Genomic DNA, 17284 nt, shown 5'->3' with positions numbered 1-17284 from the left:
TATGGGTTGTATAGAGAATGGGGAAGCTTTCTGCTATCTTAGGGATTAAGAAGGCAATAGATATTTAGTTCTATAACCAAATTATTTGGAAATTGGGTTGACCTTGAGAAACCTATGTTGGGATTTGCTGTATCATACAAGACCTCACCAAAATTTAATAACTGTTTTGATTTCTTCATCTGTGATTGTTCCATTTAGGTTTTGTAGTTCTTCCTGGTTCAGTTTTGGAAAGGTATATGCTTCTAGGAATTCTTCCATCGCTTCCAAGCGCTCTGGTTTCTTGGCATGTGGTTGTTCATAGAAGCTTCACAGCATTTTTTGGATTTCTGTTGTGTTTGTTGTGATATCTCTCCCATCATTTACAGATTTATTTTATTTGAATCTTCTCCCCCCAACTTTTTAGTGAGTCTTACTAAGGGCTTGTCAATTTTATTTAATAAAAAAAAAACAAAAAAAAAACATTTGTCTTCATTGATATTTGAATAGTTCTCTTATTTTCAATGTTGTTTATCTCTATCCCAGTTTTACTGAGTTTTGTCCTGGTTTCTTTAGGGTTCTTTTGTTCCTCTTTTTCTAAGTCTTTTAGGTGTCCAGTTAGATCATTTACTTAAGCTTTTTCTTATTCTCTAATATGTGCTTGTGTGGCTCTGAGTTTCCCTCTCAGTAGCTGCATCCCACATATTTTGATAGCTCGTGTCTTCATGAAAATATTTAATTTTAGGAACATTTGAATTTCTTGCTTGAGTTCCTCTTTGATGCAATGGTTGTTAAGCAGTATGTTCTTGAATTTCCAAATTTTGTGACTTTTACTATTTTTTTTTTTTTTGTTGGTTGTGTTAGATTTACTCCACTGGGGTCTGAAAAGATTCTTGGAATGATTTCAATGCTCTTGAATTTGTTGATACTGTCATTGTGGCCTAACCTGTGGTCTATCCTTGAGGATGTGCTATGTAGATTTGAGAAAAAAAGTGTATTCCAATTTTTTTGTGGGTGAAGAACTCTGAAAATGTCCAGAAGGTCTAGTTTATCCATTTATTTGATTAATTATTTTGATTTTTTGTTGATTCTCTGCTTAGTTGATGAACTAAGTGTAAGAGTGGGGTGTTGAAGTCTCCCACTATTACTGCATTACTATTGATGTATTTTTGTAGTTATTTCAATAGGTGTTTAATGTATTTAGATGGGCTATCATTGGGTGCATAGATATTTATAATAGTTATATCTCCTTGGTTGATTGATCCTCTGTTCACTGTAAAATGTCCATTACTATATTATATTACTTTATTTATTTTAAATTTGTTGTGTCAGAGATGAGAATAGCTGTTCCTGCCTTTTTGTTGTTGTTGTTGTGGTCTATTAACCTGTATGATAGTTTTCCATCCTTTAAGTCTGTGTTTGCCTTGTTGGGTCAGGTGGGATTCCTGTAGATAACATATGGTTGGTTTGTGTTTTTATATGCATTCTTCTACTCTGTGCCCTTTAATGGATGAATTTAAGCTGTTGACATTTATTGATGTGATTAATTTAAGGTATTGCAGTGCCATTATTCAACACTTAAAAAATTTTCTTTATTGGGAAATTAATGTTTTACATTTGACAAAAATATAATAGTTTTTACATGCATAACATTTCCCAGTTTTCCATATAACAATACAACCCCCACTAGGTCCTCTGTCATCCTTTTTGGACCTGTGTTCTCCCCACTCCCCACCCCAGAGCCTTTTACTTTGCAATACACCAATTCCAGTTCAGGTTCTACTTGAATTCAACACTTTTTTTAATTAAAAAAATATATATTTATTTATTTATTCCTTTTTGTTATCTTTGTTGCTTTATTGTTGTAGTTATTATTGATGTCGTCATTGTTGGACAGGACAGAGAGAAATGGAGAGAGGAGGGGAAGACAGAGAGGGGGAGAGAAAGATAGACACCTGCAGACCTGCTTCACTGCCTGTGAAGTGACTCCCCTGCAGGTGGGGAGCCGGGGGCTCGAACCGGGATCCTTACTCCAGTCCTTGTGCTTTGCGCCACATGCGCTTAACCCACTGCGCTACAGCCTGGCTCCCTCAACACTATTTTTTAAGTGTTTCAATATATGGCAAGTTTTTTGGTGATGTTCTGGTTAACAGGTCTTTTAGGACCTCTTTCAGGGCAGATTGGTGACAGTTGCCTTCTTTAACTGTTGCTTGTCTGAGAAGGTTTTTATCCCTACATTGAGTCTAAATGAAAGTCTAGCAGGGTATACTAACCTTGGTTGAAATCCTTTTTTTCACTCAATAGCTATGTTGCCATTCTTTTCTGTCTTTTAGAGTTTGTGTGGAGGAATCTGCTGATAGTCTTATGGGTTTTCCTCTGTATATGACTTTTTGTTTTTCTCTTGTAGCCTTTGAAATTTTTTTTTTTTTGATCCTTACTTCTTTCCATTGTAACTATGATGTGGGTATTATTTTCAGGTCTGGGTTGATCCTGTTTGGGACTCTGTGGACCTCTTGAATTTTAATATCTTTTATGTTGTTTAGGTCTGAGAAGTTTTCTTCCATTATTTCCTCTAGAATGTTTACTTTTCCTTACTCTCTTTCTTCCTCTGGTATGCCAATTATATGAATGTTACTTCTTTTGAGATCCTCCCATATTGTGGGACAATGTGAAAGCATGGTAGAGCATAGGGGAACTACCCATCCTAAAGATGGAGGCCTGAAAAGACACCCCACCTCTCAGCCTCTCCCTTTCAGGGATGGAGCTTGGAGGGAAAAGCTTTTCTGACTCAGTTTCACCTTGTCAGTCTCCCAAGCTTCACAAAGGCCTGCACCCTCTAGCACTTAACCCATTCTCCTGCTACAAACCAAATGGTCGATTGTTGTATGCTTTACATTGGGTTCTAGTTCTCCCCCGCCAAGTATGAATCGTTGTTCCTGAATAAAGAAATACAGCTTCCCTGCCCAGCCGTTGTCTCCACATCTCTGTTACCCACCCGTGAAGCCAACCCGGCCAGCCAGAGCCCACTGAATTTTAACAACAAATGGCGCCCACGTGGACCTGACCTGCGCATCTCTCAGATAAGTAAAGACAATTTGGCTACCTATGTACTATGGCCTTCTCTTCGGCTTGTGAAGAGATCTCCAAAGGCCTCTGCTCTTTCTTCACGAAACTGTTTTGCTGTTTCTGGAACATTTATCTCTGGACCACTCTGTGGTTTCCACTCGCTCGGGCGAACTCAGAACAGCCAGCGGGAAGAGCCAGCGGGCAGGAGGCGAGGCGCGGAGCTGCTGTTTCCACCTGGTTAAACAGCCAGCCAGCTGGCTGCGCCCAGACAACCCCACGCACCACGCCCGCAGCCCCGCAGCCCGCAGGAGGCTGACGCCAGGACACAAGAGCCCCGCAGCCCGCACGAGGCTGATGCCAACATGCTGGAGCCCGATGCCAACACGCTGGAGCCCGATGCCAACACGCAAGAGCCCAAGGCCAGCCCACAGGAGCCGGCTCTTCACCGCGTGGCGCAGGGCACTGGATGCGTGATCCCTTCACGCTGCTCGGCCACTGCGAGCAGGGCAGCAGACATGGCAGGGCCATGGGGCAGGGCTGCGGCGGCCTATCATGGCCGCCACGCCTGGGCACCTAGGCCCACGCCTTCTACAAACTGGCCTGCCTGCCCTCTTGCTATGAATTCTGGAACGATCCTGGGCCTTCCGGACCCCCGGGCTCCCTGCCGAAACTGGGCACACGAGATCTCCAGCCGCCAGTCCGGTCTGAAGGCAGACAAGCTGGAGTACGCAGAGATTCATGCAGAGATCACAACCTGCAATTCCTAGAAGTAAAGCTGCACAGGAAGCCACCTCCGGATGGTGAACCTCCCCAACAACTAAGACAGTACAGATTTAAATTCATGTTTAAAATGACATGTCTTCGTAACAAAGGTTTCTCTCCTAGTGTATTAATGACCATGTTTATGTGTATGTTTAAAGTTTGGTAAACAGTAGCTTTAAGGCTAAATTCTTACTAGTCAAAGTTAAATGAAAAAGGTTTTCAACGTAATTCTCATAAAGATAAAATTAACTTATATTTAAAGTCTGAGGTAAAAATTAGTTAACAAGCAATATATTTTAACTAAGTTGGTCTAAACAAAAGGTTAAATAGACTTGTTGATATGTAAAACTCTCCATTACCTTCTCTATTAGAAATGGTAGATCGCACAATGGCTATGCTAATTATTCTCATGCCTGAGGTTTCCTTTCCTGACTCCATCTTGAATGGGTGTAACAAAAGGTTAAAAGACGTTGTTGCTATGTAAAAGTCTCAAATTCCTTCTTTATTAGAAATATGCTAATAACAAGTTTTGTTTCATAGTAAGTAAGTTGCAGCCCTGCCTTTGGGACTCTAGGCTGTTCCCCACCCCCATGCAAATGCCTGTCAAGGCAAGTACGCCCCCCAGAGGCAAGAAATGTTTTTTTTTAAGCTGATAAAGTTTAGCCCACAGAGGCAGATATGGCCCCCTCAGGCCTTCCTTTAGCAGCACACTGGTTCCTGTTACTTGCTTGCACGTTTCTCCATGTTTGTGCCAGTTTCTTTTTATAAAAATGCCTGTACGATATAGGTTTCTGTTCACCCCACACCCTTGATACTGTAGCCATTTAGTTAAAAGAAAAGGGGGAATTGTTGTATGCTTTACATTGGGTTCTAGTTCTCCCCCGCCAAGAGAATTGGATCAGTCCTGTTAATTTCGTGGGCCCGCTTGGCCCCGCCCCTAAAAAACCAGCCAGAGTTCCAGAGTGACAAGAGTTGAGAGGGTGCCTGAGTTTGAGAGTTCGAGAGAGTGCTTGCGCCGCCGCAAAGAGACAGCAGAGTTCTGTTTGGTGATTAGTTTGTCTTAGTTTATGAATCGTTGTTCCTGAATAAATACAGCTTCCCTGCCCAGCCGTTGTCTCCGCATCTCTGTTACCCACCCGTGAAGCCAACCCGGCCAGCCAGAGCCCGCTGAATTTTAACAACAGTTGATTACTTGAAAGTTCACTTAAAGTTCACTATAAGTTCACCATCTTTGATCACATACAAACCATACTCCATCACCCTGCCTTGTCAGTAACATAACAGTAAGACCCACACACTATTTCCTCATTTTTTGATCCTTACTTCTTACATCAGTATTCTGCCCTTCTCTATTTACCTCACTCTGCTGGTTTAATTACCGTGTTTTTCTTAATACCTTTAGTTAATTACCACTCTTGCCTCATAGTAACTAGTCACTCTGACCTTTCCACTACCCCTATCAATTCTTGTCATTCCCTAGCTCCCCTACCATAAGGGTACTGACCTTTTGGAAACTTATCATCATTGACATATGTGAAAAATGTTCTTTGTTCCACTCTGCTATATGAACCCTGCCTTATTCTTAATAAAACAGATTGCTCATACCTGAATTTCCCCCTGGCAGTTCCTTCTGTTTGCACAGCCTCTTGAGCTGGCACCAGGAAGTTTACCTCTGTTGAGAGGCCACCCACATGAGCACCAGCACCATATGTCTCTGTTGTTGTTTTCAGCGTCTCTCAATCTCTTTTTTAACTTTTACTTCTTTCTTAGTTTTCTCTAATTTATCCTCCGTCTGGCTAATTCTGCTTTCTGTTTCTGTTATTCTGCACTCCTTTCCTTCAACTTTCCTCTTCAGTTCAGCTAATTTTTTTTCCTTGTGCAATTACAGTGTTAGCTTGTTCTCCTATCAGATTTTAGCTTAATTACTTCAGCATTCAGTTCTCTAATTACCACAAGATGTCTCTTATTTTCTTTCAGGGACTCATTGGTTGTTTTCCTATTCCTGACAGTAGTTTCTTCACTCCTGTGATTAGTGCAGCAATTAATGTTTGAATAGTTTTCTCATTTTTAGTTGCTTCTGGGTTACTTGGAATTTCTTCTGGGATCCTATCCTGACTCATTGTTGTAGTTGATTTAACTTTTCAATTTGACCATATATCATTTTACTGGTGTGTTTTGTAGTTTTGTACCTTGGCTATTTTCATCCTGTTGTTGTGTTGAGTGAGGAAAAGCCCCACAAGACCAAGGACCTCTTACAACTGGGATCAGTCTGGTATTTGCATTGTCCTTTTCCATCCCATTGTCATCCTATATGTGACCTGTGACTCTCCTCCTTGGTTCCACTTTGTCACCTTCTCCCCTGTCCTGGACACTTTGTCCACCACTGGCCTGTAAATCTGACAGTCACTTGGAATTCCTAGATTTTAAGCAGCTCTGCTTTTCAGAGAAAAAGTCCAAAGATGTCCTCAAGCTGCCATCTTGGTTATGCTCCCTCTAATTTGTTTTAAAAGATCTTTTTACTTTAAGTTATTTTTGAGGGGGAAATTGCACACTATGGTGAATTTTACCTGGTTTATCTGGGAACACAGTTGGGACCCATCCTACTGCTCATTCATTCATTCATTCATTCTTTCTTTTATTTTCTCCAGGATTATCACTGGGGCTCAGTGCTGGTACTAGGAATTCTGGTGGCCTTTTTTTCTTCATTGTGTAGGGCAGAGAAAAATTGAGAGAGGGTGGCGAGGCAGAGATGGAGAGAGAAAGATAGATTCACTCTACTTTTAATAAACTCTCTTCCTTGAAAATGTGGCTTAGCAGATATGTTAAAACTTCAGGGGCTCAGCTTTAGAAGGGGAATTGTGTTTGGGCCTGCTGATGTTGCCCTGGTGAGAGAAAGTTCCACATCTCACAGCTCCTGGAGAACATTGTCTCCACCCATATCTACCATAACATGAATAGAATAGAAAGTATGAATCTTCAAAGTGCTTTACTTGTGTTTAGTTTCGCAACCCAAAGATGAGCTGAATAGTTCCAATAGTAATGGAGTCGTATAAGGTCGAAGAGGCCGTATGGTAAACGTCCGCAAGACACGATTTGGCTTAGATGGCTCGGCCATGTTTAGGATGGAGATTGTAGCATATTAAATATTAAATATTATATATTATATATTTAATATTTATATTATATAGCATATATAATATGCTATATATTTAATATTTATTTAATATATATTTAATATTTATATTATATATTTAATATTTATATTATAAATATAATATATTTAATTATATATTTAATATTTATAATATAAATATTTATAATATTTAATATTAATAATATTAATTTATTAATATTTATAATATTTAATATTTATAAATATAATATATTTAATTATATAATTAATATTTATATTATATAGCATATTTAATATTATATATTATATATTTAATATTGTATATTATATAGCATATTTAATATTAAATATTAAATAGCCAAGGGCCCATGACTATTCATATTAAGCAAAGAAGCCTGTTTCACCTCTGCATCCCTGTCAGTCTAAGCTAGAATGAGGAACATTATAGGCTGCACTCAGTTCACAACCAGTCTGTCTTGAGTGGCAGAGTTTGTTGACCCAGCCTCCCTTTAGAGCGAGGCGCAGTTTCTACTATTGTTGTTCTACATTGAAGACAAGGTCCTGTAGAGGCCCACAAAAAGTTTTACAGGTTGTCCTTTATGTAGATGACCAGTTATGGTGGAGAGAGGCATCTGTTAGAAGTCTAGGCCCATAATATCTATGTGGGAATCTCAAGATTTCCTGACTAGGGCCCCAGATGATGTGGTGGCCTTGTAATGACCAAAAGGTTCATCATTAAAGTGTGCTGGTCCCTTGCTCTAATCCATTTTTTTTTAGTCCCTACTTTCTCTGACTGGGTTAGACTTAGAGTGATTCAGAGGAGGGAAATATGAAATAGGTGAGGAGGCTATCTAGGTCGACATGGAAAATATATGATTAAGTACTTTTTTTTTTTAGGTCTTTCTACTTGCTTCATACACTATTGGAGTCACTGTAGACTATTGTGCAGTTTAATATATATATATATATATTTTTTTTTTTCTCCTAACTTATGGATACAGGTGCATATATGCCGTATCTCATGGGCTCTGGTCTGCATCTAGGTTCTTTAATTTTGTTAGGAAGTATGCCACATGAAGTGAAACTAAGGAATTCTATGAGCTAGGAAAGTTATCACCAGAGCATTGGAGCTGGAAAGTTGACAACTCAGGCCTGGTGTAGCTAGACACAGTCCAAAATGAAACATGTCAATGAAGCTCTGGTTGCATTGATTTGGTAGAGATCAGGAGATGCAGTATAAAATGGATTGGATCAAGAGGAGCATGATGAGGGGTTGCAGGCATTAGCATAGAGGGTTAAGCACACATGGCACAAAGCTCAAGGACTGACAGGAAGGATCCTGGTTTCAGCCCCTGGTTCCCCACCTTCAGGGGAGGTCACTTCTAAGTGGCGAAGCAGGTCTACAGGTGTCTTTCTCTCCCCTTTTCTATCACTCCTCTCTTGATTTTTATCTGTCCTATGCGACAACAACAATAGCAGTAACAACAATAGCAACAACAAGGGCAACAAAAAATGGGAAAAGTGGCCTCCAGGAGCAGTGGATTCATAGTGCAGGCATTTAGCCCCAACAATAACCCTGGAGGCACAAAAAAAAAAAAAAAAGCTGGTTAAGTGCACACATTACGGTGTACAAGGACCTGGGTTCAAGGACCCAGTTCTCACCTGCAGGGCAAAGCTTCATGAATGGTGAAGCAGGGCTACAGGTGTCACTGTGTCTCTCTCCCTCTCTATATCTCCCTTACTGTTGATATCTGGCTGTCTTTATCAAATAAATATGATTTTTAAAAAGACTATAAGTTAATATGAGTCTATATTAGCACCATCCCTGTCACCAAAGGTCTGTGTTTATACCCCTAACCCTCTATAGTGGAACTGAAAATCTACTGTCCTCCACTCAGAATTTTTATTTTGGTGCAATGCTATTAACTCATTCAAATTCTGCTTTACATTTCCCTTTCTGTTCTTCTTTCTCAACTTTTGTTTATGGATGGGATCATCCCAAACTCTTCTTTCTCTTTCTGGCTTATCTCACTTAACATAATTCCTTCTAGCTCATCCAAGTTGGATCGAAGAGGTGGATTCATTCTTTTTCTTTTTTAAAAATATTTATTTTATTTATTTATTCCCTTTTGTTGCCCTTCTTGTTTCATTGTTGTAGTTATTATTGTTGTCCTTGTTGTTGGATAGGACAGAGAGAAATGGAGAGAGGAGGGGGAAGTCAGAGAGGGGGAGAGAAAGATAGACACCTGCAGAACTGCAGAGTCGCTTGTGATGCAACTCCTCTGCAGGTGGGGAGTCAGGGGCTCCAACCGGTATCCTTACTGGGGTCCTTGCTTTTTGCGCCATGTGTGCTTAACCACTGCGCTACCGCTGACTACAGGATTCATTATTTTTAATAGCTTAATTCCATTTGTATATATACCATAACTTTCTCAGCCACTCATCAATTGTTGGACACCTGGTTTGTTTCCAGTTTTTGAATTGTGCTGCTACGAACATAATTGTATACATATCTTTTCCAGCACCATTAATTGAAGAAACCCTCCTTTCTTCATTTAATAGTTTGGACCCCTTATCAAACACTAGATGTTCATAGGTGTTTTCTTTTTTTTTTATAGGCTCTCAATTATGTCATTGTGTCACCTCTAGGGTTGCTATCATGATGTTTCAAAAGAACATGAATTGGCCAGTGGCACCTCTAAAATACATAGACATGACAAGAAATAGATAATAAAGAGACTGCTATTTTTTTCCTCCCAGATTTAGCAGAATTAGAGTTTTCTAGATTCTTTCACTGAAGATGTGATGAAACTGGATGTAATTGCATATCTTAGTCTTCTTTGTCCACACTGTTAGTATACATTAGCTGTTGTAAAATCTTCCAATTTGGGGAGGACTAAGATTGTTTTTTCTCCTTTTCTTTCACAATGTGCTACAGGAAGCCATTTTGGTACAGCTAAAGAGCTCACAGAGGAGATAAGATCATTAATATTTGAGAGGGATGGGCTGGAGGGACTTCTCAACAAACTGTTGATGCTGAGTTCCAGGAATGATAAAAAGTTGGAAAACAACAGATTGATAAAAGAACTGTATTGTGAAGAAACTGCTTATGGTAAGTAGTTACAACTGCTTCCTGTTGAAAATTTTTTGATATTTTTTTTTTTGTGTGTGTGTATGGCTAGGAAGGATGTTCTGTGCTTCATGCTGAAGAGCATTCTGGGACAGCCAATACTTTTCCCAGAGGATTTTGTTGGCAGGAATCTTGGTAAATGGAGAAGGAAACTTGCCAGCTTTTGTTCTGTGATTCATATATAACATTCTTTCTTTTTTTCTCCCAGCTAAAACCTGGATTTGTTAATGCTCTTGTAATGAAATCTCTCTTTTGGCATAGGTCTTCAGAATTTTTCAGTTTGTTAATTATCTTCATTTGTTCTTTGGCTGACTGTTTTGGCATATATGATCACAGACTAATGCAGACTGACTAAGAAAGTTAAGAAAAGACCCTGCAGCGGTTCTTTTGTTAGTGATATTTTCTGAAATCTTTGCTCCGGAAGAATAATGTAGAAGATGCCTTCACTGAAGTATCTGCTTGTTGGAGGAGTTACAGTATTCTTGAATTCTTTTCTAATTTCATTTGTGAAGAGTAACTGAGGACAGCTTTAAGTTTTCTCCTTAAGGGATAGTCTGTGATGTCATTTAGTTCAAATAGGTAAAGCAAAAACTTTTTTCTTAGAAGTAAAGCTTTTCTGATTACTTATTTTCCAATATTCAAGATGAAATCATAAGAAGAAAATTTGGATTTAAAATATATTAGACAGTAGAATCTACTTATTCACCATCAAAATGAGAAAATTAACTTCTACATCATCAGCTAAATTAGTGGTAGATTGCATGACTATACGTGTGCATGTACATTTGTTCTTTTTTTCCTTTTCCTTTTATTTTATTTTTTATTTTAATTTATTTATAAAAAGGAAATACTGAAAAAACAATAGGATAAGAGTGGTACAACTTCACACAATTCCCACCACCGGAACTCTATATCCCATCCCTTCCCCCGCTAGCTTTCCTATTCTTTAGCCCTCTGGGAGTATGGGCCCAAGGTCATTGTGGGATGCAGAAGGTGGAAGGTCTGGCTTCTGTAATTGCTTCCCTGCTGAACATGGGTGTTGATAGGCTGACTTTTTGTAAACCAAATTAATAATCTTCAGTTGGTGATAATAAATAAAGCATACCTTAGAAAATAAATAAATAAATAAATAAATAAATAAATAAGGTATTCCTGAGTAAATTGAAGTTTTGTTTATTCGAGTATAATAATACTAGCCAAAGTCTATAAAATATTATTTGCCTGGGTTTGAGAAGTAAAAATTAAGATAATTCTGTGTTTAAGAGCACAGAGTAAATTCAAAGAGCAGTTGTACATTTGATTAGCTGTATCATGAGAGAATTTTTTTTTTGCCTCCAGGGTTATTGCTGGGCCTCAGTGCCTGAACCATAAATCATCTGGTCCTGGAGGCTCTTTTTTCCCTTTTGTTGCCCTTGTTTTATCATTAAAAAATATTGTGGCTAATTATTATTGTTGTTATTGATGTCTTTGTCATTGGATAGGACAGAGGGAAATTGAGAGAAGATGGGAATACAGAGAGGGGAGAGAAAGACACCTGCAGACCTGCTTCACCACTTGTGAGGTGATCCCCCCCACAGGTGGGGAGCCAGGGGCTATAACCTGGATTCTTATGCTGGTCCTTGCGCTTTGTGTCCTGTGCTTCGTGCTGTGCGATTAACCTGCTGTGCTACTGCCCAGCCACCCCATGAGATAGTTCTTAAACTTGAAGAAATCATGTTAAGTGAGATAAGGTAGAAAAGAAACAGACAAGTTCCTGACACCTCACTAACAGAAGAAACTTAAAAAGCAAATAAAGTGGGTTTCTTATGCATGATAGGGGAAAAGGCCTTAAGTTGGGGGTGAGTATATTCTGAAAACACCTATCATAGAGAGATGAGAAATTGTATCTGTATATCAATCAACTGTAGTGTAAACCATTAATACCCTCCCTCACTAAAATGCTAGGAAAAAAAAGAAATAAAGAAGTGGAACTCTAAAGAGAAAGGTGAGAGTCCTAGCAGTGGTGCACCCTGTTGAGTACACATGTTGCAATGCACTAGAATCTGGGTTAAAGACCCCTGTCCTCACTTGCGGTGGAGGGTGGGGTGGGGTGGGGGGAGCATCAGACACAGTGATGCAATGCTGCCAGTTGGACACACTCTCTCTCTCTTTCTCTCTCTGGCCTCCAGGGTTATTGCTGGGGCTCAGTGTCTGCACTATGAATCCGCTACTCCTGTGGCTTTTTAAAAAAAATTTTGTTCTTTTTTAAAAAAATATTTATTCTCTTTTGTTGCCCTTATTGTTTTATTGTTGTAGTTATTATTTTTGTTATTGATGTTGTCATTGTTGGATAGGACAGGGAGAAATGGAGAGAGGAGGGGAAGACAGAGAGGGTGAGAGAAAGACACCTCAGACTTGCTTCACCACCTGTGAAGCAACTCCCCTGGCTGGTCCACTGTGTGCTTAACCTGCTGTGCTACCGACCGACCCCCCCCCTTTTTTTTGGATAGGGCAGAGAGAAATCGAGAGAGGAAGGGAAGATAGAGAGGGAAAGAGAAAGGTAGACACTTGCAGATCTGCTCTGCTGCTTGTGAAGCAACTCATCCGCAGCTGGAGAGCCGGAGGCTGGAACCTGGGTCCTTGCACAGGTCCTTGCATTTTGTACTATGTGCACTTAATTCAGTGTACCACTGCCTGACCCACTCTTTTTCTCTCTTCCTTTCTGTCCTCTTTCCTTCGTAATTTCTTTCTATGCTTTTAAAAAAATAAATAAAAGAAAGAAAGGTGAAAAAGCTGCCAGGCCTATATATTTGTGTCCAGGCATTAAACCTCAGTGATAACCTTGGTGACAATACAATAAGGTATACTAAATATATCCATGTCCTGCACCAGGGAGAGTGGAATGGTAGTCCTGAGAGGAGGAATGAGAGATGAGGAGTAGGGAGGACTGTGCCAAAGAAACAGCGACTTTATTTCTGAGTTTCTAATATTTATACAAAAGGCAAGCTGCTCTTACACAATACAAAGTTACACATGATTTCATGATTTACTGGCAGTTATTTAAAGTTCAAGTGGTTACTGGAATTTGCTCTCTTCCTCTATGACTTGTGGATTATTCAGCAGCTAGCAAAGCCAAGGTCAGCTCAGAACGTTTTGCCAATGTTTGCAACATATGTAAATGGAGAAGTTGTGAGTATGACCAAAGGCCATGGCATTCTTTCCCATGCTTCAGCCTGGTAGTGTTATTTATTAAGGGCCTGATGGAGAATTGCCTTTTGATGGTCCTCTACAACTAAATATTAAATTGCCTTTTGATAGTCCTCTACAACTAAATTGGTACAACCTCTGTGGAGAGCAGTCTGGAAAACTCTCAGAAGGCTAGACATGGACCTTCCATATGATCCAGTAATTCCTCTCCTGGGCTGATACCCCAAGGACTCCATAACACCCAACCAAAAAGAGGTGTGTACTCCTATGTTCATAGCAGCACAATTCATAATAGCTAAAACCTGGAAGCAACCCAGGTGCCCAACAACTGATGAGTGGCTGAGAAAGCTGTGGTATATATACACAATGGAATACTATGCAGCTATCAAGAACAATGAACCCACCTTCTCTGACCCATCTTGGACAGAGCTAGAAGGAATTATGTTAAGTGAGCTAAGTCAGAAAGATAAAGATGAGTATGGGATGATCCCACTCATCAACAGAAGGTGACTAAGAAGACCTGAAAGGGAAACTAAAAGTAGAACCTGACCAGATTGTAAGTAGGACATCAAAGTAAAAACCCTGTGGTGAGGGGTAGACATGCAGCTTCCTGGGACAATGGGGGGTGGGAGTGGGTGGGAGGGATGGGTCACAGTCTTTTGGTGGTGGGAATGGTGTTTATGTACACTCCTAGCAAAATGTAGTCATATAAATCAGTAGTTAATTAATATGAGAGGGGGAAAATTAATTGTATGTCTCGAAGTTTTTCAAAACACAGACTGAATCTTTTCAATATATAGGCTGTGTAATTGATATGCAGACTCTCTCAAAAGCCTAGACCAAGTAGATTAGAAGCATCCAATAGCACAGCTATATACAAGATACTGGGTACTGTACAGCAAACCCTAACAAAAGGACTTTTCAAAGTTAACCCAATTACCAAATAATGTGATGACAACATTAACTATCGATTGTCTTTTTGAACCCTAAGACAGCAGGAACCACACATCTCCACTATAGAGCCTATATTTTCCCCAGTCCTGGAACCATTGGATAGGGCCCACTCTCCCGTATGCCTCTCCCAATCCATATCAAATAATATTGCATCTGCCGATCACAACCTAACCAACACAACGATTGCCACCTCAACATGCTTCACTTCAGACTGTGTCCAGAGACTTCACGTGTGGAATGAGAACCCTTCAGCTTCATTACTCGGGTGAGACCTTTCCTTTTATAGTACACTCTAATTTCATCTCAGGTGGTTCACTTTCTAACAAAGTCCCAAAACCTAGATATACACCAGTTTCTGTGAGAGAGAGCATATGTTCACACGTATCCATAAACTACTGCAAAATATATACCTGAAAGCAGAAGTACACTAGAGTTTGCAGTGAGTACCTCCCTAACACTTCTTCTCCACTATTCCAACCTTTGGGTCCATGATTGCTCAACAATTTGTTTGGCTTCGTATGTTAACTCTCTTTTCAGTCACCCGGGTCCAGATGTCATCAGGATGCCTGCCAGGCTTCCCTGGACTGAAGACCCTACCAATGTGTCCTGGAGCTCAGCTTCCCCAGAGACCCACTCTACTAGGGAAAGAGAGAGGCAGACTGGGAGTATGGACCAACCAGTCAATGCCCATGTTCAGTGGGGAAGCAATTACAGAAGCCAGACCTTCTACCTTCTGCAACCCACAATGACCCTGGGTCCATGCTCCCAGAGGGCTAGAGAATGGGAAAGCTACCATGGGAGGGGGTGGGATATGGAGATTGGGTGGTGGGAATTGTGTGGAGTTATACCCCTCCTACCCTATGGTTTTGTTAATTAATCCTTTCTTAAATAAAAAATAAAAATAAATAAATACTAAATAAATAAATAAAATTAAAAAATTAAAGGGGGATCTACCAGAGAATTGAGAGGGCACAATAATGGAGAAATGGGTATGGTGTGCAAACACATATCATGAGGAAACAAAAAACAATGACTCTGCAATTCCTCTCCTCGGGATATATTTTATGGAACCAAACACATTCATCCAATAAGATCTGTGTATACCTATGTTAATAGCAACACAATCTATAATAGCCAAAACCTGGAAGAAACTCAGATGTCCAACAACAGACGAGTGACAGAGAAAGTATGGTTTATATATACAATAGAATATTACTCAGCTATTAAGAATGATGAATTCACCTTCTTCTTATCTTGGATGGAGCTTGAAGGAATCACGGTATGAGAGATAAGCCAGACAGAGAAGGATGAATATGGGATGACCTCACACATGGACAGAAGTTGAGAAATAATAACAGAAGGAAATAGAAAGTAGAACTTGGACTAGTTTTGGTGTATTGGATCACAATAAAGGACTCTGGGGTGGAAAGGCTTTCAGGTCCTGGATCACAGTGGTGGAGGAAGGCCTAGGATGTTAGGTTTTTTTTTCTTTTAGCAGAAAACAGAGAAATTTTACACATCTACCAACAACTGTTGACTGTAAACCATTAGCCCACCCTATTGGTTTAAGAGAAGCTATAATCATGTGACAATTATTGCTTTGTAAAGCATTTTCCCCCTCATAAAGTGATTTTCAAAAAAATAGTAAACATCCCATAAATATTTGTTCACTTACTGGGATTAGATGTGAGAATCAAACATTGGTACTCTTTTTTTTTTTTGGATTACTTACATTAAACTTAATTCAGCTTTCTTTTTAATAAATTCATTCTCCATTTTTTAAAGAAACATTGTATTGTCTTTACTTGTTTATTTGATAGAAACAGCCAGAAATTGAGAAGGATGGGGGTGATAGAGGGAGAGAGACAGTCATACAGCTGCAGCCAAGCTTTTCCCCTATAGGGTACAAGCTTACTTGGACTTGGTCCTTTAACATTGTAACATGTGTACTCAACCAGGTGCATCACCCCCTGGCCATGATTCATTCTCCAATTTAATGAGTGTAGTGATAAGTTTGATTTGTGATAAGTTTGAGTGTGGTTTCATTTTTACCAGTTCTACAGGAGAACATATTTGAATTGTGAGACATTTTAAGTGCAGGGAAATCTATTTCTTCCTTCCTTCCTTCCTTCCTTATTTATTTATTTATAAAATGGAAACACTGACAAGACCATAGGTTAAGGGGGGGAGTACAATTCCTACCACCAGAGCTCCATATCCCATCCCCTTCCCTGATAGCTTTCCTATTCTTTAACTCCCTTGGAGTAAGGACCCAGGGTCATTATGGGTTGCAGAAGATGGAAGGTCTTGCTTCTGTAATGGCTTCTCTGATGAACATTGGCATTGACTGGTCAGTTCATACTCCCAGCCTATTTCAGGGAAATCTATTCTTCAAACTCTGAATACTTATGGGAATTAATTATAAGCCTTTATTTATTATGGGGATCAGTGTTATTTTGTAAGGAATAATGGGGTAAGAATCAGTAATATTTTTACAGCTTGTTACATCTGTTTCCAGAAACAAACAGCAACAAAGAAAGCCCTGCTTTTTCAATCCTTTGTATATAAATTGATAATCTATATTGTACTTTATTAATATCGTTAGTTCCTTATTATAACTCAGATATCAAGCAAGCAGACATCAGGGGAAAGATTTAAGCACAGAATAATTGGCCTAGAATTTTAAATAGTACATCATTAGTATGTTAATGAATTTTCCCACTTTGAACCTGCTGCCTACATAGAAAAAATACTGCAGATGTACCTCAAAAAGCCTGGTGAGTTTGTGGCCTAGTGAGCTGTCAAGAATCAGTGTAGAGGATCTCTTAAATATATAGGAACTTTCAGTGTTAATATCATGTGGTAGGATTTCACTTTTTGTAATAGTGGTAGTTGGTTATGTCCAGCTTAAATTTAGTTTCCTTCCAATAAGTAAAGTGAATGGAAAAGGCAGAGAAAGATTAGTTTACATCTAACAAAGTTAGATTGAAGAAGTAAACTTTTTGTCATTTGGGACTAGAGCTGACCTTTGTTTTAGATTAAAAATAATGTGTACCTACACTGAGATGATACTTCTT

At 39.4% G+C, this 17284-nt stretch overlaps 1 protein-coding gene across 1 annotated transcript in view; it reads left to right on the top strand.

Moving 5' to 3' along the window:
- Positions 1 to 17284, top strand: part of DISC1 (DISC1 scaffold protein) — a 457161-nt gene that overhangs the window by 145963 nt on the left and 293914 nt on the right. The window contains 1 exon segment of the mRNA XM_060192533.1: positions 9876 to 10049. Coding sequence (XP_060048516.1) covers positions 9876 to 10049 — 174 coding nt within the window.

The sequence above is a fragment of the Erinaceus europaeus genome, chromosome 6, assembly GCF_950295315.1.
Source record: "Erinaceus europaeus chromosome 6, mEriEur2.1, whole genome shotgun sequence".
Taxonomy (NCBI): domain Eukaryota; kingdom Metazoa; phylum Chordata; class Mammalia; order Eulipotyphla; family Erinaceidae; genus Erinaceus; species Erinaceus europaeus.
This window is presented reverse-complemented; position numbering and strand designations above follow the sequence as displayed.